The sequence below is a fragment of the Acartia tonsa genome, chromosome 7 (assembly GCF_053477335.1).
Source record: "Acartia tonsa isolate MP-2025a chromosome 7, ASM5347733v1, whole genome shotgun sequence".
NCBI classification, from domain to species: domain Eukaryota; kingdom Metazoa; phylum Arthropoda; class Copepoda; order Calanoida; family Acartiidae; genus Acartia; species Acartia tonsa.
The window spans coordinates 11,737,717-11,764,515 of record NC_137266.1 but is presented as its reverse complement, the minus strand read 5'-3'; the positions used below and the strand labels follow the sequence as shown (position 1 = coordinate 11,764,515).

General features: G+C 30.3%; 1 protein-coding gene across 1 annotated transcript in view; it reads left to right on the top strand.

Annotated features, from left to right (window-relative positions):
- LOC145324829 (opioid-binding protein/cell adhesion molecule-like) overlaps positions 1 to 26,799 on the top strand; it is a 130,319-nt gene that overhangs the window by 20,361 nt on the left and 83,159 nt on the right. The window contains exon 5 of the mRNA XM_080167505.1: positions 18,179 to 18,275. Within this exon, the coding sequence (XP_080023631.1) occupies positions 18,179 to 18,275 (97 nt within the window). The remainder of the gene's footprint in view (positions 1 to 18,178; positions 18,276 to 26,799) is intronic.

Genomic DNA, 26,799 nt, shown 5'->3' with positions numbered 1-26,799 from the left:
TGAAAATGAAATACAATGATTGTATGTATGTGTGTTTGTTTGTGTGCATTGGGTGTTTTAAAATTTTTAAAAGCGAAGCTTTTTAATTATTAGGGTCAGTCTGTCCGTCCGTACGTCCGTCCGTCACAGACAGTTAGCTCTTTTCGTTGATTTAAGCATGTTAGAATTGTCCTATCGATTTCAAACTTTGCATGGTGATTCCTTAAAGTAGTTAGGTACGATTTAGAAAGCGTAGCAACTCTGTAATCGTTACTGGAATGTCCGTACGTCCATTTTAAACATGATGATTTTTAACTTTTTGACAGCTAATATTTACGTGATAAAATTATCTGATTGATCTGATTTTTGGAATACTGATTTCAAAGACAATAAAGTACAATTTGGTTTCGACTTTTATACATTTATATTCTGATTATTCAGTTCTGACCCTCTACACGTGTTGATGTGCGTTTGTCCTACCGTTTTAGAGCTCCGCTTTTATGGATGTTGTCATCCTTGTTTTTATAACATCCCTGGGAGGGAGAGTACATTGGACTTTATATTATACTAGTACCCAAATTTTTGTATACACAATATCGTTAAAAATTACGGTGTTTTTATTGAATATTAATACTGTTGGTTAAAAATAGCAGTGACTAAACTTTTCAACCAATACATTTAAGATACAGTAGGGTGTTTGGCTAATTATCACTTTGGATTTACATCCATTTATCGCCGTTCAGATGTAAATATGGTGGGTGGGGGACTCTACCTGGGATGTCTGTTTTTGCCAAAGGGTTTTCTACACAGGGATCTAAAGGGATAAGACAATGGTCGATAGCTTTATGTACACTTTATGATACACAAAATTAACCATTTTGTAGAATACAATAAGTGGTTGAAACGTTTTGACACTAAACTTACTAAACCAACCAATCAAAATTCAATAAAAGTCCCCAAAGTGTAAAGCCAACGAATAAGAAAACGTTAGCATAAAACTGAATTTCCCCTCCCTCCATGCTGTCTATTAACTCTTGGATATATTTTTTAACCATTAACGTTTTGCGTTGGTTTAACAACTTTGGGGACTTTTGTATTGAATTTTGATTACTTTGTTCATTAAGTTGAGTGTCCAAACGTTTCAATCACTAATTACTAATTGTAATATGCAGAAGAGGTAAATTTGTGTATCTCCATTGGGATGTACATCAATTAATCGATCATAGTCTTATCCCTTAAGATATCTGCTGCCAAGTCCACACTTTTATATTTATACTCCAATATTTTTGGATCATCTTTTTTCTGCTCACATGTAGTCTTAGTTGCAGTTCTTTCTCAATCTAAATTGAAAACTTTCTCTCGCTCCTTTATGTAAATTTATATTTTACATTTTAAAAGCGAAGCCAGCTTACAGTGAGTGTCTGTTTGTTCCTAACACAATATATGCTGGCTGGTATTCAAGATAGATGGCAGAGTTTTTGTGAAGATTCCTCTGGCCTATGATTATATACTTGTTATTCTATTAACAACAACTCTACTAGAAAGGCGAGATTGAGATTTCTATATGGAAAATAAAATTTACTTGACTGCTAAATGATTTAGGTTACTGATTTATTTTATGATTATCAGGGATAAGACAATGGCCAATGGCCAATGGTGATACACATAATTACCCCTTCTGTATAATACAATTAATAGTTGAAACATTTGGACACTCAACTACATGAGCCAAGTATTTAAAATTGAATAAAAGTTAAGACAACTGCTCAATGTCCCCTCCCTCCTTTTTAAATAACTTTTTGTGAATATTCTCTTTACTTGCATCTAATAGACAACTTATTAGTCCAATTATTTTTATTTTTATAATTACTACTTATGGATGTTTTCATTCTTGTCAAAGCAATTCCCCCCACATTTTCTCCCTTCTCTACCTTTTTTTCAAGGTGAGCTTTGTGTTTTTCCTCAGGAAGGGGAGGGGACATTGGACTGTTCATTACACTTGTACACAAAATTTATAATAACGTTTTCTTTTATACTAGCTAAACAACTTTAGGGACTTTTCATGAATTTTGATTGGTTCGCTCATTTAGTTAAGCGTCCAAAATTTCAACTACTAATTATAATATACAGAAGGTGTAATTTTGTGTATCATCATTGCGGATGTACAATTTATCGGCCATTGTCTTATTCTTTAGATCCCTGGTCTGTATCAGATTTATTTTGCTTTGATGAGAAAACTATTATTCAACCAAATTTCTTTTGTTCAATATTATAAAATCAAACACAAGAAAAGACTCTTCTGAAATTTATCAGAATAACTTTTGAAAAAGTTGCTCTGGCGTAATTTTTATCACAGTTTTATACTAATTAGAATTTTCATATAAAATAAAAATGTTCTTGTAATGGTATTAATTTATTGACATACTTTTTATCATGAATAGATTAAATATATTTGCTTAATTACTTAACAAGAACAATAACATTATGCATTTGTATAAAAAATTTAACTTAAAAAATAAATCATATTATATCCCTCCCCCCCCCCCAAAAAAAAATATATATTTACAAGAATGAAATAATACATTTAATAAATTTAGTTTTACTGTAAGAACATCTGGTTCTTAGGTGTATGGGCCTAACCAAAGAACAATAATACAATGTTGCTATAGGAACACTAAAATATTAACAGTCAAACTTAATTTGATTATTATTTAAATTTTATCAAAAAGGAAGATTAGAAGAAATGAATAAAACAATAAAATTGATTGATTTATTCAGAAAATCCCTTTAAACCTAAAATTACTAAAGTATTTTTGACCTGTGTGAAAGGGGACAATAGGCTGTTTAGTACACTAGTCCTCAAAGTTTTATAATAAGTTTTCATAATTGTTCGATTTACAACATTGGGGACTTTTATTAAATTTTGATTGGTTTGTTCATTATGTTTAGTGTTCAAATGTTTAAACTATTAATTTTAATCTACAGAACGAATAATTTTGGTTATCATCATTGGTGATTTTGTTACAATTTAAAATTTTTGCTGTTTTCTGGGAAAGCTAACCAATGCAATTCTGTTAATAGAAACCTGGAAGTAATAATAATTTCCTTCACAAACTAGAATATAATTCCAGTAGTATGCGTTCACTGCCGCAAATCTTTTATATTTATAAATATATATATTATTATATAGAGTATTCAGTTTTTTTGTCTTCAGCAAAGGATATAAGGTTCTCCTTTATATTGTAGCTTCTCAGAATTCCTGGGAAGGTTTTTAAAAACTATTTTGGGGTGTGCACCACCACCCTCTAATGCGAAATCAATCATAGAAAACAGGGGCTAACATGTTGGGAAAAGCTAATGTGAAAATATGATGAAACGCCCCTTAAGAGGCGTTGCCACGAAAGACCCAAAAAAATAATACTTCCAAAGAAATGTTTACTTTTTCTTATTAAAACTAAAATTGAAAGTAGCGACTTTCCCCTAAATGCCTCTGTTGCCTCTAGGGGCGTAGCCGCTAGTATACCATAACGAATCAAAAGTAGAGAACATAGTGATGCGAATAGGGTAGTTTTTGTGTACAAAGGTTGTCTATCTAGGTTGCTATTTCCCCTGCCATTTATAGATTCACTTTATTAGAGGACATGAAAACCTGGTGTAAAATCCAAGTATTGATATATCCAGAGCTTGATCTTTAAATCATTTTAGTGGCGATTCAGATCGGGGCGCGCCAAAATTTTAGCTAATCACAGCGAGGCATTTTGAAAATGCAGCGCTGTGATTGGCTGAAAGTTTGGCGCGCCCCGATCCAAATCACCCCTAAAATGATTTAAAGATCAAGCTCAGTATTACATTTAAAGGGACTCTATAGTTGAAATAATGAAATGTATAAATCGCGGATTGTCCTTTTAAAGCTTTTAAGTATAAAGAATGGTTTAATCAGGGATCTTAAAGAACAAGACAACAATAAATATATAGGCTCTTTACTTTGGTAAGATAATAAATGATAAATTGAATTTTGATCAACAAAATAACCCCTTCTTTAGACAAGAATGAGTGGATATTTTTTACAGCTAGCCTCTACAAACCTATTAATATTTCATAAAAGTACCCAAAGTTTTTAGGCCAGCAAAAAGTTTATAAAACTTAGGATTCTAGTAAAATTTCCTGCCAATTTCCCCTCTCTTACTGCAATGGACGAAAAGAACAAATGACTTTCATTCAGGGATTCATGGATTATCAAAACCTTTAGAATTTGACATATCATCCGTGCAATGGAGTTTAATCCCCTAAAAACTATAGAGTTGTTATTAAGTCAACAATATGCTGTGGTAGAAATGTCATTGTAGATAAAAATATTCTAGTAGACCAATATATTTTTTTGGGTTGGATAAATGATGATAAATTTATAATTAGGAATATAAAGCCAATTTTAAAGATTTCATCAAAAACTTACCTGTGTGGTGTAAACTTTCGTAATTCATAATTTTGTCAAATATTTTATCCTTGGTTTAATTTTGCCAAAGATTAAATTTGAGAAAGCCTAAAGTGTCATGTGTGACGTCATAAAAATCCATCTCTTTTTGGAGGTTACTTTTCCACTTCTCCTCTCATCCTTCCTTTTTAGACGTATTTTTTTGACTTCACTCATGAAACTAAAGATATTCTCCTAAATTTGATATGAATTTTTTTATTATATCTCTACATATAGCTTTATCAACGATTTTATATAGGAGGGGACTTCCCATTACCTCATGAGGCAAAGCCCCTAGAAGTTGGGGGCGTAGCCGCAAGTTTTTAGTAAAGCAAAATTGAATATAAGACTTTGTACTTTCATCTTTTGATATTCAAATTTGATATTAGTATTCTGGAATTTATGAGCCTATTTGTTAAATCAACTTTGAATAGGTTAAAAAGAACAACAAATTTATATTTTATAAGTATAATTTAGGCTTAAACTTTTGGGACTTTTATTAGATCCTTATTAAGTTGTACACCAATGATATTAATCTACAGAACGTGCTGTAATTTGGGGTTGTACATCTATTTTTAGTCCATTGTCATATCCCTTAACATCTAAGCCTTAAAAAAAGAAATTAGCTGTATTAACTCATAATGATTTTAAGGTAAATAAATTAAACCATAAAAAAATTACAAAAGCATAAATTGAAATGAAAGAAAAATGCAACTTCATGAAATTACATAGAAAAACAAACCTAATTATTATTTATTTTCTTTACAAATACCCAGGATTTCGGGTATAGGACAATGAATGACAAAAAATCTTCCCGAAATATTCACAGCAATAATTTTTTTTTCTTCTTAAATTGTAAAGAAGGGAATTTTTTTCCCTAAAGATTTGTGAAGGGTCGAGTCAAATGCTCTTAGTAAGTCAAACTGTTCTGAATTATGGACCATTTTCATATATATATACATTTGGTTATAATTAAGAGCACTTTGACTTAGTAATAGTATTTGACTACAACCTAATACCTAACTTTACGGAATTACACGAAAAAAATACCATCTTTTTGGGAGAAGAAGGTTTGTAAATTGAATCATTAGGCATAGCATGTCCCATAGCTCCATGCAAATACAAGTAAACTATATATTCAACATTTTAGATTTTTAACTATAGATAACTCCCATTTCTAATTAAAGTCATAAATAAATGTATTTACAGTTATATATAAAAATATAGAATTAAAAATGAATAAGAATTAAGACCTTAAGATAACTATAAATAAAGGATTAATAGTCTTATTTTTAAGAAGCTTGAAAAGTAGCTTTAAGAAAATCAAGACCTGATCTTTAAAACATGAATGGAACCTCTTTGCCCTTTAAGTATCTAACCTTTCGAAAATACCTTTAAACACGAAAATTAAAAAAGACACTATTGTTACTTTCAATCTAAGCATATACAAACATACAACTACTTTAATATTAGGATTGAAAGTGGGTTATGATACGAACTTTAAACTTTATCTAGGACACTGCCTCCCAGGAAAGGATGGGACATTGGGCTCTTTTATTACACTAGTTACCAAAGTTTTATAATGACGTTTTCTTATTCGTTGGCTCAAAAACTTTGTTTGATTGGTTGCTTAATTTAGTTGAGTGTCCAAACTTTTCAACAATTTATTATAATATACAAACGGGGTAATTTTGTGTATTATCATTGGGTATGTAAAACAATTTACCGGCCATTGTCTTATCCCTAAAAATCCCTGCTGCCAGCTGAAATTAATTATATCCATGTATTCACACGTCATTATAATTATTCAAAACTTTAATATCATCAAAACTTTTCCACATAGGCCTTTGCTCATTTATTGTTTCACGCTTTCACAGAACTTATCTCTTTTGTTATATTTAAGATGTGTCTCCGCCCATACTAGATATTATGGAATCCTTTTATACAAGTAACATGATGTCTGTTAGTTTGTTTGTACTGAAGGATCGCACTAACCGTTGAACCGATATGGTTCTCCTTTACAGTGTTTATAACTATTTTAAGGGTAGGATACCTACCCCACCCAATCAATATCGTCCCTTGAAAAAATGTCACACCCCATAAATTTTTCCTTTACGGCTCCTAGAGGCATTTGAATATTATGGTTGAAAGATACATTTCGTTACTAAATAAAAAATTTAACGATTTTCTCGGGGGGATGTATAAAAAACTCATGTAAAGCTGCCATAAAGATTTAAATAAGTCCAGAAATAAGCAAGAACAAAAATTATGATAGTGCCTAAAACAATTTAAATGTATACTGGCCTATCATTAATCATTTATACTGAATAATGTTATTGTTTTAAGGCACTATTATCAGTTTCAGCAAGACTTTGTGTTATAGACAGGCATAAAATTTGAGTTGTATTAAAAAGTGGCTCTTCTCTTATCCTCATGGACCCTAGGTTTTCTCTTTTCTTTCAGATAACAGTTCAGGCAAAAATAATCTTTAAATAAAACGCCTTCTACAAGAAATTGTGTGACTATGAAATACAGACAGATCAAATTATAGATTGTTCTCGCAATTAAATATCAAACAAACAAAAAATAATAAAATTAATAAATATGATAGCTACGGCTTCATATCTATTTCTTTGACAAGTTGTTTCTTATAAAATACTCCAATAAATGTGTCTTATGTTAACAGATATTTGACAGTTTTGATATACGACATCTTTATAAATGTGTTACTCAAAGAAATACACTTTCCATTTTATCTTTTTATATAGAAAAACGATGAATATTAGAAATTCATTTCAGGCGTTTTCCTTTTATTTTATGCGAAAACAAAGTACCCCTCATTTTGAAATATAGAGTTTTCCGTGTGTTTGGCTTTTACCTCAGACTAGGTTGGGTTATAATGGGTACAGGGTCAGAGTCAGGGTCCCCCACAAGGGTTAGACATAATGAAAAATGTTACCCCCTGCATACCTTTTTTAATTCTTTTCAAGAAAAAGGAGGAGGGGATTCTGTGCTTGCTACGCACACTGAGTGAAAACAACCATTTTCTTAGGGAAGCTTCTCTTTAAAAGGATATAAGGAATTGTTTATCATAAATTTCATATCCTATAAAAATTGAAAATTAATTATCAAATATAATAATCAAATATTTTAATGAAACTTTATATATCTGTGATCTACTGTTAATGTTCATTCATCTAGCATTGCTGCTTAAATTGTTCTTTTCCAATTTTTAAAATTTCTAACTTCTAAAGATTTTTAATTACTTCATACTCAACCTTCCTTTGAAGAGCTGCGACCTTGTTTATTAGTAGCGAAGCTACTCTATAATTTGAAATGTCCGTCTGTCCGTCTGTCTGTATGTCCGTATGTCCGTATGTCTGTCTTAGTTTGGGGGAAACGTGATTTTCTCGGCTCCTATAAAAGATAAAAGGCTGAAATTTTTTGACAACATTCCCATTATCAAGGAGCACAATTAACTAAAAAACATCAATAGCGATAGGACCGCTTTTTAGCAGGTTTTAGGCTATTTTTGTATTTTTCACATTTTTCTCCATATCTTTGGTGTTTATGGTCCGATTTCCAAAATTTTTTCAGTTATAGAATCAGAATTAAATTTTCTGTCGTTTCAAGAAAACAACTATGACGTTCAGACTGCCTTTAAGCAGGTTTTAGGCTATTTTTGTATTTTTCACATTTTCTCTATACCTTTGGTGTTTATGGCCCAATTTCCAAAGTTTTTCAGTTTTATATATCAAAATTAAATTTCCTTTCATTTCAAGAACACATCAATGGCGGTCAGACTGCTTTTTGCAGGTTTTTGGCTATTTTTATATTTTTCACATTTTTCTTCATATCTTTGGTATTTATGGTCCTTTTTTTTTAAAATTTTTGTAGTTAAAAATAGCAAAATAAAAATTTCCTGTTGTTTTGAGCATCCAGTATGTAATTTACTTTGACCGTCAGTCTGTTAGTCATAGTACTGAAATATAAATAAATATTAAGAAATTAAAAACAAATGTTGAAAAGGTTTCGTGATTTTTTCCTAATATACATGCTTTTGTCAACTAATATCTAAATTCTTATTTAATTGTTTATGCTTCGCTACTTATGGATGTTGTCATCCTTGTTTTTGATATCTAAACACATATTGAAATTTATTTTGCATTGAAGAACGAGAGAGAGAGAGAACTGTGTTAACTCAAGCGGAAATTTAACTTTATATGAAAGGTGGTGACACAAAAAAATATGATTAAACCACGCATCAACCATCCATCTAGATTTATTTTAAGTACTCAAAGTTTAAAACCAACTAATGTAGGAACGTAAAACTAGAACAGATACTTAACCTAAAAAGAAGCTAATATTTGATCATCGAGAAAATAATTACTGCATTACTAATTGTCTAAATAAAAAAAACCAAGTTTCAAAACGATTAGACATTACTTTTAAGCCATAAATTCAACAGACTTTTTCCTGTTATGAGATGCTCATATTTTTACCCCAATAAAAGGCTTCGGTTGTCGTTTTGTTATGTAATTTTTGCCACTTTATGTTGTAAATTTTGTATCACCTACCAAAATGTTAACATTTTCTTAAATATTTGTATGTTGACATCTCTCTCTTTTGATGCTAAGTCGAGTACAACTCTTCTAACTGTCTCAAACTTATATTACAAGTTCTTATTTCAATAATGTTCAAACAATGTTGGGGACAACATAATGTTTTAGCAATTGCAGCAAAATTTTGATATTGTTAAACAGCGAAGCTTTTCTATAATTATGGTCGGACCGTCCGTCCGTCTGTGACAGTTTAAACATTTCAAACTTGCAAATTCTTATAAAAGAAGCTAGTAAAAGTGGCGGCACAGATTATGATGTCAAAAAAATTAACCAATGAGAGGCCAGTATACACTGTAATTGACCAATGGTAAAATTTATAGTGGCCTCTCATTGGTTAATTTTTTTGACGTCATAATCTGTGCCACCACTTTTACTAGCTTCCCTATAAAACTCAGTTCGATTTAGGAAGTGTAGTAACTCTATAATTGTTACAAGAAAGTCCTTACGTCCATTTTAAACATTCTGATATTTTACTTTTTTAACAACTTTTATGGATGTTGTCATCCTTGTTTTTATGTGAATAAGGTCGATGTAAACAAACTAGATGCTTTATTTTATTACTTTTGACTGCGCCCCTAGCATCTAGGGGCTCTATATCCGAAATAATATGGAAGAGTAGAAAAAGAGCCTAAAACCAAACCTACCTAGACTTTTGATAAAAATAGAATAGACTAAAACCATCCCGAGACCTTTTAGTAGCTTCACTGTAAAGGAAGACCATATCAGTTCAGTGGTTAGAGAGATCCTTTTATATAACAAGATGTAGTTAGTCCCGATGAAAAACTGGTTTATGAAATAAATTTAAAAATTTTAAATATCTCAACTGTTTGCCTATATGTGAAAAATAGAATCTTACAAAAACAAACTCTAACTATTTTAAATTAAATGGATTCGTAACATTGCAAAAACAACAAATTTCAACAGTTTTGACATCTAACAACTTATAACTGTATATGCACTGCGCTATAAATTTTGTATTTGAAAAAATTGCAATAAAATATGTAATATTTTACAAATCTGTTTGTGTTTATTATACAATATATTTAAATATGTATCTATGAATAGACATGGAATGTGATTTTATTATTATTTTAGGCCTTTTTACTAAACATAGTTTAATATTCTATCAAATGCTTTGCTATATTCAAAGTAACATTAATTAAAAAAGGATAACACAAAAAAGTTTAAAATTTTACAACCGATGAATATCCGGTGGATTAGAACCTGTAACAATTATGTCTTGCTTCTAATTTTCTACGAAAATAAAACTGGTTTTAATCTTATAATTGTACATTTAATATCCGCGGAAAGCTGTTTATAATACGATGCGAGAAATAACTATTTTTAATAACAAGAACGAAAAAATAACAGACGGACGGCTAATATTATCAACATTGAAGATGCTCTTTATCTATGACACATATCATACAACTCTCTTTAATAGAAGCTGAGAAACTCTTATTTCTCGCAAATCCCCAAATGTAATTTTAGACATCTATCGCAAATGACAGTCCAGAAAATAACATTTTCCTTTTTTTGAACTGACAGGCGGACATTTAAAGGAAAAGAGTACCTTATTGAAAAAAATCATTTTAAAGAATAGTACATTAAAATACATAAATCTAAAAAGAAATTAAGTAATTATCATTGTAATAAAAATGAAGTTATGAGATAAAATCAACCTTATTCGACGTTCACTCAAAGCCCAAAAATAATGGACTTAAAAGTGTATTAAACTGTATATAAGACATTTGCGAATATATTGATACCATTAATTTGCCTCTTTGATAGAAAAAAGTATGTTTTTTTAATATTTTTCTCTTGCTACAAATCAAATTTCAAATTTGAGTCACCAAAAATGCTAAACTAATTTTTGCTCTAGAAGAATCAATTTTTGGAGTTAGAAATTGCTTAATACCTCATTTTAATCGCCTGGCATTGCTTTATAATATACAGGTAATGACTTGGTTTTTTATGGAACAGCTGACTAAAAAATCGAGGTTTTGTGATAAACCTACTTTTGTTGTTGCTCCATAAATGATATTTTTTCCCCCAATTTTTTTGGCTGTAAAGAAGCTTAATATATTCATATAACATCCACCTAAATTTGACTTTTGATATTTTATTTATAACATCACCAGAGGGAATTGAATTTTGGAAAAAAATATCAATTTATATTTTACACTGCTATGCAATGTTCTTGTTCTTGTTTCTAAAAAAAATTTATATTATAAAAAAGAGAATTATTTAACGCTTCTATAGGTATGTTTATCATTTTTCTAGGCTAAATATAACTATAATTACACCATTTTAAAGTTAGACATCTTAACATATTAACACAATTATTGAATCGGTCTGTATTATTAGGCTGGCAACCCTTAAAACAGCTGCATTTCATTATCCTATTATATATAGTAATTATTATATGTATAAACACACTTAATTTTTTAACTTTTTATTGATGGAATACATATGTTTCTCTATAAAAATAGATCATCAGTTCCAATTAAGATGTATAAAATAAGAGTTAAAAAAAATATATTTATATATGTCAATGCATTTTGAATCCTTTTAAAAGACTAAATAAGAAAGAAGTGTTAGAAAATTGTGCCCCCTGCGGGGTTTTTTACTGCTTATATCCTCTTAGGGTTGGGGGGGAATTAGCATCTTTATATAAAAAGGGGGAGGTGTTTGAAGAGAATCTTTAAAGAGAAAAAAATAGGTCACATTTTATCATTTGCAGTTTTACAAATTAATACATATTATATAAAGCTTTTTTGTCTGTAGCTTAAGATTTCGGTAAAGTATAAGGCTATTTTACTAATTTCCTTACTCCTTTAATTACAGAGCTCCTAGATGCTTGGAGCGCAGCTGCTAGTAAATAAACAAAGTAAAATGATTCCTGAATAATTGATTTACAATTTTAAAAAGCAAAACATTTTTACAATTAGGATGTGTATATCCACGCCATGGTTAGCTCTTTTTGTTAATTCAGGCGTGTTAGAATTAATCTTAAATGTTGGAAGATGATTTTTGTAGCAGTAAGGTACTTAGCAACTTTATAATCATTACTTTATGTAAAGGGATGTCCCAGTGGGGGGGGGGAGGGTTAGGGGGTTAAGGGTTATTAATTAATTATCAATACTCCATATTTCCATCAAGTTTCATTAGGATTTGCCAAAAAATTGGAGTGGGCTATATCGATTCCTACATTTCAAGTTTTCATGATTTTCTCTACTCCTATTCAAGTTAGATGGTTGAAATTCCGGGATTGAATACTTTGATATTTTGCATAATTTTATCAAGTTTTATTGAGATTTACTTATCGGAGTTCTACCTCAAACATAGGAGTCCCAAATGTCGGAGTGGACAAATGCAGGAGTCCCAAACATCGGAGTGGACAAACGTAAGAATGGGACAAACGTCAGAGTAGACAAACATCAAGGTGGACAAACATTGGAGTGGAAAACATTGGAGTGGACATTGCTTAAATAAAACCTAGGAGTGTCTACTATTTTAATAATATTACAATTTTGAAATTTTTTATACCCTTGTCTACAAAATAATGACTATGGCTGCAGTGCTCAGCCCCCTAGCCTATATCCTAACCTAACCTAACTAAGAAAAGTAACGGGACGAAGGTAGGGGGGGCTGTGTTTGTATAAAAAAAATTCAAAATTGAAAAAAAAGTTTGGGACTCCTGTGTTTGTCCACTTCGATGTTTGTCCCAAAAATCCTCCGTTTGTCCACTCCAACGTTTGTCCCACTCCTGCGTTTGTTCCACTCTGACGTTTGGGACTCAAGCATTTGTCCCTCCAATGTTTTTCCACTCCTACATTTGGCATGGAACCGATTATTGGTTGGGGTGCTAGTTTGATTCCTAGATTTGTAAGTTTTAAGGATTTTCTTTACTCCTATTAAAAAAAATTTAAAAGGCTGGTTTTATACCCCCCATAATATATTAGGGGGTGATTACCCCCATCCCTAAAAAAAATTACCCTTTTACAAGCACCTCCCCCTGGATACTCCTGCACTCCCCCTTGTAGTGACTAGGCCAACCTTATGGTCTCTGGTTTCAGGAAGCCCATTCAATTATGAGAAGTTCACATTAGAAGAGCACTCTTACAGCATCCTCTCTATTAGCATTACATGTGTAATGCATTATAGACAGACAGATAGATATTGTGAGGGATCCTACACTTTATAACACCTTGTTTTGCATGGTAAAAATTGTTCCAATATTTCTTGATATTGATATTTTATTTAAAAATTACAATAACTTGAATATAATGATGTTTAAAAAATGCTGAAATTATAGTTATATTTAGACTAGAAAAATGATTAACATACCTATAGAAGCATTAAATAATTCTCTTTTTAATTATAAAAATATTTTTTAGAAACAAGAACGAGAACAATGCATAGCAGTGTAAAATATAAATTGATATTTTTTTCAAAATTCCAAAACTATCCAGGGTCCTATAAGAAGCATCCATAAAACACAGAACTCAATAGGTACTGTAATGGTCGAAATCTTAAGCTGAAGACAAAAAAGATTACTACTTTATATAATAGGATAATGAAATGCAGCTGTTTTAAGAGTTGCCAGCTTAATAATACAGACCGATTCAATAATTGTGTTAATATGTTATGATGTCTAACTTTAAAATGGTGTAATTATAGTTATATTTAGCCTAGAAAAATGATAAACATACCTATAGAAGCGTTAAATAATTCTCTTTTTTATAATATAAATTTTTTTTAGAAACAAGAACAAGAACAATGCATAGCAGTGTAAAATATAAATTGATATTTTTTTTCCAAAATTCAATTCCCTCTGGTGATGTTATAAATAAAATATCAAAAGTCAAATTTAGGTGGATGTTATATGAATATATAAAGCTTCTTTACAGTCAAAAAAATTGGGGAAAAAAATATCATTTATGGAGCAACAACAAAAGTGGGTTTATCACAAAACCTCGATTTTTTAGTCAGCTGTTCCATAAAAAACCAAGTCATTACCTGTATATTATAAAGCAATGCCAGGCGATTAAAATGAGGTATTAAGCATTTTCTAACTCCAAAAATTGATTCTTCTAGAGCAAAAATTAGTTTAGCTTTTTTGGTGACTCAAATTTGAAATTTGATTTGTAGCAAGAGAAAAATATTAAAAAAACATACTTTTTTCTATCTAAGAGGCAAATTAATGGTATCAATATATTCGCAAATGTCTTATATACAGTTTAATACACTTATAAGTCCATTATTTTTGGGCTTAGAGTGAACGTCGAATAAGGTTGATTTTATCTCTTATAACTTCTGAAAATGATTATTAATGTCTAATTATTTTGTCAAATATATATCAACAAAATTAGTATAGTGACTAGCAGGGATCTAAAGGGATAAGACAATGGCCAATTGCATCCCAATGATGATAAACAAAATTGCCCCTTATGTAGATTAAAACTAGTGGTTGAAACGTTTGAACACTCAACATAACGAATTGACCAATCAAATTCACTAAGGTCCCCAAAGTTGTTAAGCCAACGAATAAGAAAGTTATTATAAAACTTCGGGGACTAGTGTAATAAATAGCCCATTGTCCCCTCTCTAAGAAATAGCGTCTAGACATGATGAAAATTATAAAATATTAGATAATATATTCATAAAAAAAATCTTTCAGAAGACGAATCTTATAATAGGTGAACGGTTGATTTCTATTTAGACATAAAAGATAAAAGATTTAAAGAAATTTAAACTTTACTTTTTATGAATGAAACAAGTTATAAAGTGTGATGTAACTAAACAATAAAATACGAATTACATCCCTATATTGAAATTCCCTATATATAGACTGAAAATAAACTTCCGTGTAGCTAGGTACCGTTATAAGGACAAAAATAGTCCAATAGTGTCAAAATCCTGATTTAAAATTAATATAGGGTTATCATTCAAGGATGTAAGGGACAATGGCCAATAAATTAATAAATTATGTCACCAATGCTGATACACAAAATTACCCTTCCGTAGAATACCAATCAAACCAATTAATCAAAATATAATAAAAATCCCTAAATGTTAAGCCAACAAATAAAACAACGTTAGTATTCTACTTTGGGGACTGGTAAACAGCCCATTGTCCTCTCCATCCCTGACTATAATTTTACATAGCGTCCTGTCAGGTTAACATTACTGGGATAGAATATATTATTTAAAACCCAAAATAAAATATATAGACTCCAGCCAAAGTTATTGCTTATTGAGTAATATTTCAATGAAAATACTATAAATATTACAACCATAATAAAATTACAAGAATATGAGTATCCATTACATGAAAACCACCTCATGATTAAAGAATACAATATTTACTACTAAAAGTCAAAGATCTAAAGGGATAAGACATTGGCCGATATATTGATAAACATCTCCAACGATGATACTCAAAATTTTAATAAGGGGTTGAAACGTTTGGACACTCAACTAAACGAACTAACCAATCTAAATTTAAAAAAATAAAAGTCCCCAAGGCTGTTGTAATCTATAGATCACCTAAAAAAATGAATAACTTCAAAATCCTAGAAATCTAATTTCCATAAATTATGTAACATAATATTAATAGACAGTCAGACAGACATGCTATTATGAGAAGCTTGGCTCCTAATAAAAGTTGAATGTCTGTTGACAGCTGTAGGATTGATTACCTTGAAAATTATTAAAGAAAGTCTTTCTCATGTAAATGAATTATTATAATTCTAAGGCGCGTACACAGGATTTAATCAAGGAAGGAGGGTAAAGTGCTCCAAATATTTTCACAAAATTCTCATAGTTTTTTTTAGTTGGGGTTAAAGAATTAATCCAAAGTACCCTGGGTAAGGAAAAAATAAATTTATATTGGGGGGGGGGGGATGTACTCAACACCATGCAATGTAAGTATGAACAACCCGATCCTGCACGCCCTTGAGGTGGTTTTGGAGGTCTTTCTTTTTAATATGTTACTTATTAAAAAAGAACTAATGAATTATGCTCTTATCAAAATTTTAAATGTTTTCAATAAGGATATGGCTGAAACACTTATACAAAAACTGTTTTGCCTCTGTAATACTTTGAAATATTATTTTAATTTTACATAATTTTTACACTGAAAGTGCTGATATCAAAATGATTTTTGAATCTAAAGGATAATTGATAGGGTTATTAAAAATAAAATACATTTTTTTTTGTAAATAACTAAATTCCTTTATTAAGTATGACAACTTTTTGCTGTTTATTTACTTTTCAATTACAAAATATACTGTACATAAATTTACATTAATTATATGTATAACTTATAGGTCTTAAAAAAACATATTTTTAATGATCTATTATGGGGATTAATAGCTTTCTGTTTATACTTGAAAATTAATTATTTCACAAGTTTGTCGGTAGAAAAGCTACTCTATCATGTGGGTTTGTTGGTAGGACCGTCAAGTCAAATAAGTTAAGGCATTGTCTTCTTTTTTATAAGATGAATCTTTCTCTAAGTCTTAAATACTACCATTTTGTCCCGCATTTACATACACCCCCCACCTACAGACTGATACATACATGTATGTATACACACATGCCTTTATATTGGCTCTGCTCTTGCCTAGCTAATTGTATTTAAAACTATTATTTACTGAGCATGTCATAAGAATAGCTGTATCAATTTTTAATTATCAAAAAAAAAATTCTAAACTGTAATTTTTTTCTTTCAAATAACTTTAGTTTACTTTTGATAATTAAAATGGACAAAATTATCCTTGTTTGAGCAATAACCAGGGATCTAAAGGGATAAGACAATGGCCGATAAATTTGTGTACATCCCCAATAATAATACACAAAATTACCCTTACTGTAGATTACAATTAGTGGTTGAAACGTTAGGTTATTAAACTTTATGAACCAACCGATCAAAATTCAATAAAAGTCCACAAAGTTGTTAAGCCAACGAATAAGAAAACGTTGTTATAAAATTTTGGGGACTAGTGTAATAAAGAACCCAATGTCCCCTCCCCCTCCATGGCAATGAGTCATAAGGAATTTGGTCACCTACAAAAATTAACCTACATTAATGACAATGAAAAATTTGACGGCAAATTTTAAAATTGAAATTAATTATCCAAGTTTAATTAATCAAGCAAGTTTTTCTGGTCGGCACAAAGCTGCAAATCAATCAGTAATAAATCAAGTATTGATACTATTTTGTCTTCATTAATTTAATTTTGATTTATTTAGTAAAATTATACATAGACATTTTTCAATAAATAATTGAAATTAAAATTTGAAATACAATTTAGTTTGCTTTATGATAAAATGGAGGTGGAAGAGGGTTGAATTCGACCTACCAACTTTTTTATTTAAAAAAGAAAAAGGTTTTTTTTGGAGGGGGTTGGTCGATCTAACTTTTGTAAGATAATAAAAAAATATTTTTCGGAAAAGAAAAATTTTTCTAGGGGCGACTTTTCTTGGAGGGTTTTAATACTTTTCCTAAGAGAAATCAATATAAACCTTCCCATGATAAGAATCTACATTGAAAAGGTGAACAAATTCGGTTCAGTGGTTAGCGAGATTATCTACTTTTTTTATGAGGAATAAATGTTAGTAAGCTAACTTATCAAACATTGCAATATATAATTTGAATTAATTTGACTTACAATCTTAAGGTAATAATCATTACCTTTGTCGGCTATATTACTGATGATTTGATATTCAACGTTATTTAGAAAATTTAACAAAAATTCTGTATAAATCTATTTAAAAATTACGTCAATTCAGGATACTTAATATGGATATACTTACATTTTAGAACTTGGTTATAGAAATGCTTCATTATAACATATTACCTAAAGGTCCTAGGAATCCTTATGTCAATATCCTAGTTAATTTAATGATTATATCAAATAAAACATTAAAAAGCGCCATGATGGTAAACTCTTTTTTAGTGTGCTGAATTGTTTAAGAAATACGCTTGCCAAGTTTGAAATAGGACAATTCTAACATGACCGTAAATGTTAAAAAACTTGAAGGTTATCATGGCTTTACAGCCATCATGTTTATTGTATCTAAAATTTGTATTATTCAGGATTCCCGGCTGCATGTTGATTTGACTGACCAGGGGGTGGCGAATTTATCCATTCTCGACTTGAAACGGTCGGATGAAGGCGATTATACATGCGCAGGTAGGTTGTCGATTGAAGCCTAGCCGCTCTTCATTTACTTTATCACCCTGTCTTATCAATTTTTCCAGTAAAATTAGTTCTCATCTAAATTAAAAATCATATATATCATCGTATTGCAGACAGTTTCCACGAATATTAAAACAAAAATTATAAAATTAATACCAGTTGTGTTAACAGCACGGCCCTTGGGTCCTCGGTGCTAGTACACATGGTTTTAATCTAATATTTTTTATTATAATTTCCGTAGAAAGCTGTCTATAATGCGATGCGATAAATGACAAATAAATAAGTCAACTTTTTAACAATAAAAATATTTCTTTAGAACATCTATTCTTATTTATTTTCTTTGTAAAAAGGAAAACTATTATATTTTCATAAACTTTAATCTTATGACATGTATGTAAAGTGAAATAAGGTAAAAAGATACATAGGAGGAATTCTAAGAATATATCCTTAATAAGTTAATAAGTATAAAGAGGTATCAGATTTGAAGATAATCTTTTCTATTTTTATTTTGTTTAAATAATTCCTGAAATTTTTTTTTTTTAAAAGCAGTATCACTCTATAAGTCCAACAATCAAAATTTTGTTAAATTTATTATCACATCGTATTATAGACAGCTTTCCGCGGATATTGATATGAAATTTATAAGATCAAAATAAGTTTTAATTTTTTAATTTTTATTTTGATATTAGTGGAAAATTGTCTATAATACAATGTTATACAATACATACTTCTTCAGTATTGCTGAGGACCAGTTTTACTCCAGCGGATATTAATCGGGCTCGAAGTCATACCGTAATATTCTTTCTTGGTCAAAGTTTTCATAAACAAATAATGCTGCCCAATTTCTGGACTTGATTTTCACCCGATTTTCCTTGCTTGTATTTCAATAGATCATTTTAAAAACATTATTATACCTACCAACAAGAAAACTAATTTAAATTATTATGTGTAAAGCGGTGTTTTTTCATTCGCGCATCATATACCTTTTTTTTTGACTTGAACTTTTATTTTTGGTGTACAATTTCATATTTTTTTTATAATAACTACAGTGTTTAGATGACAGAATTATATTTTCAAAATTTTTGTAAGAAATCAAAAATCAATCCTAGAAATAGATAAGCTTTTTTTTTGAAAAATATGAAAAAATGTAATAAAAAATGAGGGGATAAATAATTAAAATAAAATTCAGTGGAGGGATAAAATTTGTGTGTTTATATTGTTATGCAGTTCTGATATATTTACTATTTGATACATTTACGGCAATGATGAAACACTTTATAGAACGAGGAAAATTGTTATATTTACGAAAATGTTAGCACACTGAATGGCTAGAGGGAAATGAAGCTCTTTAAAAAAATGACGTCTTACAATACAAATGACCAGTGATAGGCCAATACACAGACTATATTGCCAATAGCTGGCCAGTATATATTTTAATTGACCAATGGTAGGCCAGTATGACGTCATTTTTTGTTAAATTTTCGGAGATGATAGCACACCGAGTGGATCAAGGGAAATTGTTAATAATTGTGAAAAGAGAACATCATTAAGTAGATCATTAATTTTCATCAATTTCTCGTTACAAAAAAATCAAGGTTGACAACATTCATAAGTTGCTCAGTAAAGATTTTAAAGGATTTTTATAGTTTTTACTGAAGTTTTAGGAAAACCTTAGTCAGTTGCGGGTCAAGGTTAACTTCTTAAAAAATTTGTATTTATTCTAAGTTTTCCTCTAAAATTACTAAATACTTTGCTTTACATTTACTTTTGTTTTGAAAATAATAAGATTTCCTTTTTTTTGGGAGGGGGGAGGGGTTGACCTCTAGTGTGTTGCAATCCCTAAAATTTAAACCTTTCCTTGAACCAATGTAAAACTTCCTCGAAAATTGTGCAACGAATAAGCAAGATATTTTAGCTGACACACAAACAGACAAATATCTTATTACTTAAGTACACAGAACTTGTTGAAGTTGGGTTATATGTTTTACAAACATTTTACCTCTTAATCTTTACATTATTGAAGAGTTGCTGCGCTGTTAAAAAAAAACTATTCTTTAATCAAGGTCCGTGGATCGCAGCAGTTTTGCATCAAAAAGCATTTCCTGGCCTAATTGATTTTTAATGCACGGGGCGGGGTACAGGGAGGCAGGGATGAGTAAATTGACTTTGAAATACTTTTTTAAAAAGTTTGGTCATTTAAGATTTCTTAAATGGAAGACAATTTTGATGTTTGTATTGATTATTTTTTACTATTGTCCAAGCTAGGGTAGAAAAGAATACTAGTTTTTGAATTAGTCCAACCGTTTACGAAATATTATAGGAGTTACATAAATATATATATTATACATATATCCTCACATACTACTTAAAAATATAATTAGGAATGATATTGATAAAAATCTTAACCTTACTTTTCATGATGTGCTATGATATTTCAAGAAGCGGCTTACAGTGCCCATGAAGAAAATGATGTCAAACAATACAAATGACCAATTATAAGCAGTATACATTTTTATTAGTAAATGGTAGGCCCCTATGACGTCATTTTTATTGGCACTATCAGCTACTTCATATTTCAATAACATTTAATTTTCCATTTTGATTCAAATTTGTAAATTCAACTGTTTTGCAATCCCTATATTCCTGAAAGGCAGTTAACTAACTGCCAAGTAATCGGATATTTCAAGCCAAATCAGAATAGATTTTTATTTTTTTAAAGCTTCTCTTTAGATTATTTAAAAGTGCTTACTATAGGCACTATTATTAGATTGAATAAGATTATATTTTTAAATCAGTAATTAGCCTGGATGGATAGCCTATATATTGAAACTCTGAACATAATCTTGCTTAATCATGTATATGTTTATAAGGTCAAAGTCCTTTCAGACAATCAACCCTTTGATTGCACGACCTTTGTATGAAAGTTCTTACTATGCATTGTAATGGACCAAGGAATTCCTTCTGTAATTATTTATTTCGCACACCTGACATAGCGGCAGTAGGAACAATTCTTAGATATGACGCAGTAGGCCGGGATTCGAACCTTCCCGACAACGAGCAGCTGTAATGACGTACTTAGGGACTATAGTTTTAGAACTACTGCAATAATAAGAAACAATAATAATATTTGTTTAGGGCATAATGTGTAATATTTTTGCGCATTTTTTAAAGATTGATACAAATTTAATGCATATGGATGTTATCATCCTTGCTTTAGATGCAAAACCTATTTCCTAAAAACATGATGAATTAATAAAAGAAATTTATTATTTTGAGTATCATTGTTTGCTAAACTGTACACTTTCTAATGGATTCTTTATTATCTTATAGAAGTGAATCTAAAAGAAAATATGGTTTGTCTGTGCGTTTGTCTGTAGAATAGAAATTGTGCTTAGCTGATTGATACAACAATAAATGTAAAAATAAAAATATATAGCCAAGACAACTACATGGTTCCAGTGGTGGGAACATTTTTCGTCTGCTAACAAATTGCTTTTTGCTCTTTTGTAGCGACTTGGCTGTTTTAATGTTCCCGACGTTATTGGCTGATATTCAAAGACCTAATTGAAAGTCGGCATATGGTTCTCACCCCGTGAACATAGTTATATAACCCCTGTCCCCTCTATTCATTTACTTTGATAATGCAATCATTTTTTAAATTGGAAAGGCCTTTCTTCCTCCTTTTCGCCAATAATGGTTTAACACCCCCCTGGTGAATTGGAACACAGTAAAAGTGTCGGACTGATTATGACGTAACAAAAAAAATTAGCCAATGAGAGGCCGGTATAAATTTTACCATTGCACATAAGGGCAACAAGGGGCAATAATTCACCACCCCCAAATCAAGTTTTAAACATTCTATGAGTATTATCATACCCAATGTACATCAGATTTTAAAGGAATCATAAAAATACGCTTTTTAAGTAAGCATTCTAATGCATGGAAGTCAAGAAATGCAAAAATTTTCTTACAGAAAAAGGCGTACTTTTTGTGTTTCACCAACAATTTTAAAAGTATTATAAAATCTCTTAGAATTAACGTAATTAGACAAAATAACTTCTGATGAGTCATGCATTACATATATTTTGACAGTATAAAAGAAAAAAACACAAATTGAAGAAATTAGTCCTAAATAATTATAGTTGAAGTCAAGATTTTAGTTTATTTTTGTTTGATTTTTAATCAACATTTAAGTAGACAGTAAGAGAAAACATGTTTTCGCCGGGTGTCGCCGGCTAAAAAAACGATATTTGATTACCCAAAGACATATTTTAATCGCCAGTACTGGTTTCATTTACCCCCCCGCGCCCCCGTAGGGGTTTTTAGCGCGTTTTCTGAGGCTGGGTGCACGAAAACTTTGTTAGGAAAATCTTTTAAATGCGCTTTTAAAGTCAAAATGAAAGATGTAATACATATAGATAAAAGACGCAAAAACATAGTTATAAGAAATATTTATTTGATTAGACTTTGAATTAAAGTTGATAATGAATATTTTCAAGTTCTATTGCACTAAATGATGGAGACGGGAGGAAGGGGGGGGGGGGAGCTAAACCTAAATCTAAACCTTTTTATGTTTGATGTTTTAATGTAACTGAATAATCGTTTCTATAGATTATTACAAATATCAGGGATCTAAAGGGATAAGACAAAGGTCAATAAATTGTTGTACATCCCCAATGATAATACACAAAATTACCCCTTGTGTAGATTAAAGTTAGTAGTTAAAACGTTTGAACACACAACTGTAAAACTTTGGGGACTAGTGTTATAAACAGCCCAATGTCCCCTACCTCACTGCGGAAAGGTAGTTAATATGCAAATAACGTGAGGTTCTTATAATCATTCTAAATTGGAATTAGCTAGTAGTCTATCTGTCTGTATATTGGTAATGCTTTGATTTTAAATTATGTAGTTACATGGTATTCATGTTTAACCTCAGCAGTTTTATTTAGAAAGGGAGGGGACTGTTAATTACACTAGTCCCCAAACTTCAAAGTTTTATAATAACGTTTTTATATTCGTTAGCATAAGAACTTCAGGAAATTTAATTGATTTTTTATTGGTTGGTTCATTAAGATGAGTGTCAAAACTTTTCAACCACTAATTGTCATCTACAGACAAATAATTTTGTAATATAATTAATTAAATATGTAAAAATAAAAACCCCCAAATTTTTTTTTCATATTTCTATAATTAGGGTCGGTCCGTCCGTACGTCTGGTACAGTTAGCTCTTTTACTTAACTTAAACAGGCTAGAATTGTCCTATCGATCTCAAACTTTTCATGCTGATTTCTACAACAGTTAGGTACAACTTAGAAAGCACAGCAACTCTATAATCGTTACCAGAAAGTCCGTACATCCATTTATAACAAGCTGATTTTTACTTTTTTGACAACAAATAATTGTTTTGAATGTTAAAAATATCCTATTCATCTGATTTTTTGAATACTGATTCTTATTTCAATAAGGTGTAATGTTATATTCAGTTCTGACACTTCACAAGTGTTAATGTTCGTTTGTCCTTCCATTTCAGAGCTTTGCTTCTTTCATTGATGTTGTCATCCTTGTTTAATTACCTCTTGGGGCAAATCCCCTAGAGGCTAGGGGCGAAGCCGCTAGTATACATATAAACAGTAAACAAGAATCATAATATCATTAGAAATATAGATATTAGTTAATAAAAATTTATGTTAATCATGCCCACATTCATAATGGATTTATTAAACATAAAAATAAAGTGAAACTTGTAGCTTGCTAAAATAAGGATCCCCATCCACCCCCATTTACACCATACCCTCCCCTCCTACTGAAATGAATTCCATGACCCCAAATTTGACACTTTGAACACTAAAATCGGACTACAATTGACATAGTTATACTTTAAAGGGCCCAAAAAGCTAGGGTGAGGCGGGGCATTACCGGTATTTTTTTTGGTTTTTTGAAAAAAAAATGGGGTAAATATTAATATTTTTAAATGGGACCAAGACCATTAGAAAGCTTACGGAAAGGACTATCAGGTCCTAATAGGTCGTTATCCTAGGACTTTTAGAAGTTTGTCATAATTGGACTCAAAGAAATTACCGATAAATGCCCCACGGTGGGGCATTGTGGGTAACGTCTTTTCAACCTAAAAAAAATCGATGAAAAACGGCCAAACGGCCAGTCAAACATAAATAATCATAATTAGTATAGGTTATAGGGATTATCCACAAAAAATTTCATAAAGATCGGACTATTCCTTCTATGTCAAAAATCATTTTTTTTAAAAGACGAGAAATTTCGATTTTTTTTTACAAAAATTTTCTTAAAAAATAAAATTTAAATTTTTTTATATAAAAAACCTGTTCTATTCACTTTTTGGCCTAATTCTTAAAAAGCCCATATTGAATTTTAGATTTTACCAAAGAAAACCTGAAAATTGATCCTAAAAATCGAATTTGAATTTTTTTTCCGACGTTACTTAAAAATACCCCGCGCGAACTTTGGTCATTTTTGAAAAAAATATTAACTCTACATTTAAGCTCTCAACGGATTTGGAAAGAGCGGGCAATTCTTAGTTCAAAAGGTTTCTACGGATCAGTTCTACCAATTTTTGTGTAGGTCGATCTTTATACACCTAGGTGAAAAACATTTTGAAGAAAAAAAATTTTCGTCCGACTTTGAGACCCAAAAAGTACCCTTAAAATTCATCTCACAAAAATTTCATTTCATACTTTTTTGTAGGCAATCTAATAAGGAACAAATTTGCTTTTATGTTTTTTTCTGTCAATCGATTAGAACATGGAGCAAAATGTCATTTTCTGAAGGTGGGTAAAAAATTACCGGTAATGCCCCTTACCGGTTAATGCCCCGCTTGACCCTAGTGATAGGGTAGCTGCGCTACTAAAAAATTCTCATATTGCTCTGATAACCAAAACCTCTAATTAGACATTTTAAACACGAAATTCAAGATAGTTGATGGATAGATAGATGGATAGATAGATGAATAGATAGATGAATAGATATATGGATAGATAGATGGATAAGTAAATGGATAATCAGATGGATAGATGGATAGATAGATAGAGGGATAGATTGGATGGATCGATATATAGATGGATAGACAGATGGATAGATAGATGGATAGATAGATGGATAGATAGATGGATAGATAGATGGATAGATAGATGGATAGATAGATGGATAGATAGATGGATAGATAGATGGATAGATAGATGGATAGATAGATGGATAGATAGATGGATAGATAGATGGATAGATATATGGATAGATAGATTGATAGATAGATGGATAGATAGATGGATAGATAGATGGATAGATAGATGGATAGATAGATGGATAGATAGATGGATAGATAGATGGATAGATAGATGGATAGATAGATGGATAGATAGATGGATATATAGATGGATAGATAGATGGATTGATAGATGGATAGATAGATGGATAGATATATGGATAGATAGATGTATAGATTGATGGATAGATAGATAGGGTAAGGGGGGGTATTTTCGGGAGGGGTTAATCTGGTAATTTTCTATCTACCTTCATAAAATGACCTTTATCTCCATGTTCCTTTCAAATGACAGAAAAAAACATAAAAGCAAATTTGTTTGTTGTTAAATTACCTACAAAAAAGTATAAAATGAAATTTTTGTGAGATGAACTTTAAGGGTACTAAATAATTAAATCCCCTTTTTGGTTGATTTGCCCCAATGTGCATTGGTCAATAATAACCTCTCATTGGCTAATTTTTTTGTTACGTCATAATCAGTCCGACACTTTTACTGTGTTCGGTGAATTGCTATGCACGCCACTGTTTAAAACTAATTAATTTTAAATTTGTAAGCAGATTATATTTAAAGTTAATAAATATATAATGATAATTTGATTAACTTGCATTCTGACATTAAAAAGAAATTAACTATCTGCAATTTCAAAATAAATAATGTTTATGTAAAGATATATTATTACATATGATTCAATTTACAACAAGGATGACAGCATCCATAAAAGTGAAGCTTTGAAACGGTAGGACAAATGAAAATCAACATTTGAGTAGAGTGTCAGAACTGAATTTGTTGTTAAAAAATTTAAAAAGCAACATGTTTAATATGGACGTACAGACTTAATGGTAACGATTATAGAGTTGCTTCGCTTTCTAATTCGTACCTTACTCCTATAGGAATCATCATGCAAAATTTGAAATCGATAGGACAATTCTAACATGCCTAAATTAACGAAAAGAGCTATCCGTTACGACCGACCCTAATTATAGAAAATATTTGTTTAAAAAATTGTTGATGGTATAAAATTATATCTGATCCGTTATGATTTATTTGCACGGAAGCGTTATTAGGGTCATAAACAGTTTATAAATAAAAAGACTATTATAAAAAATTAATGATCAAAAAATTTTAACCGCGTTAGAATATAGACAATGAATGATTGATTTATGTACACCCAAAATTATGATGAATAAAATAACCCTTAGTGTAGATTATAATTATTTATATA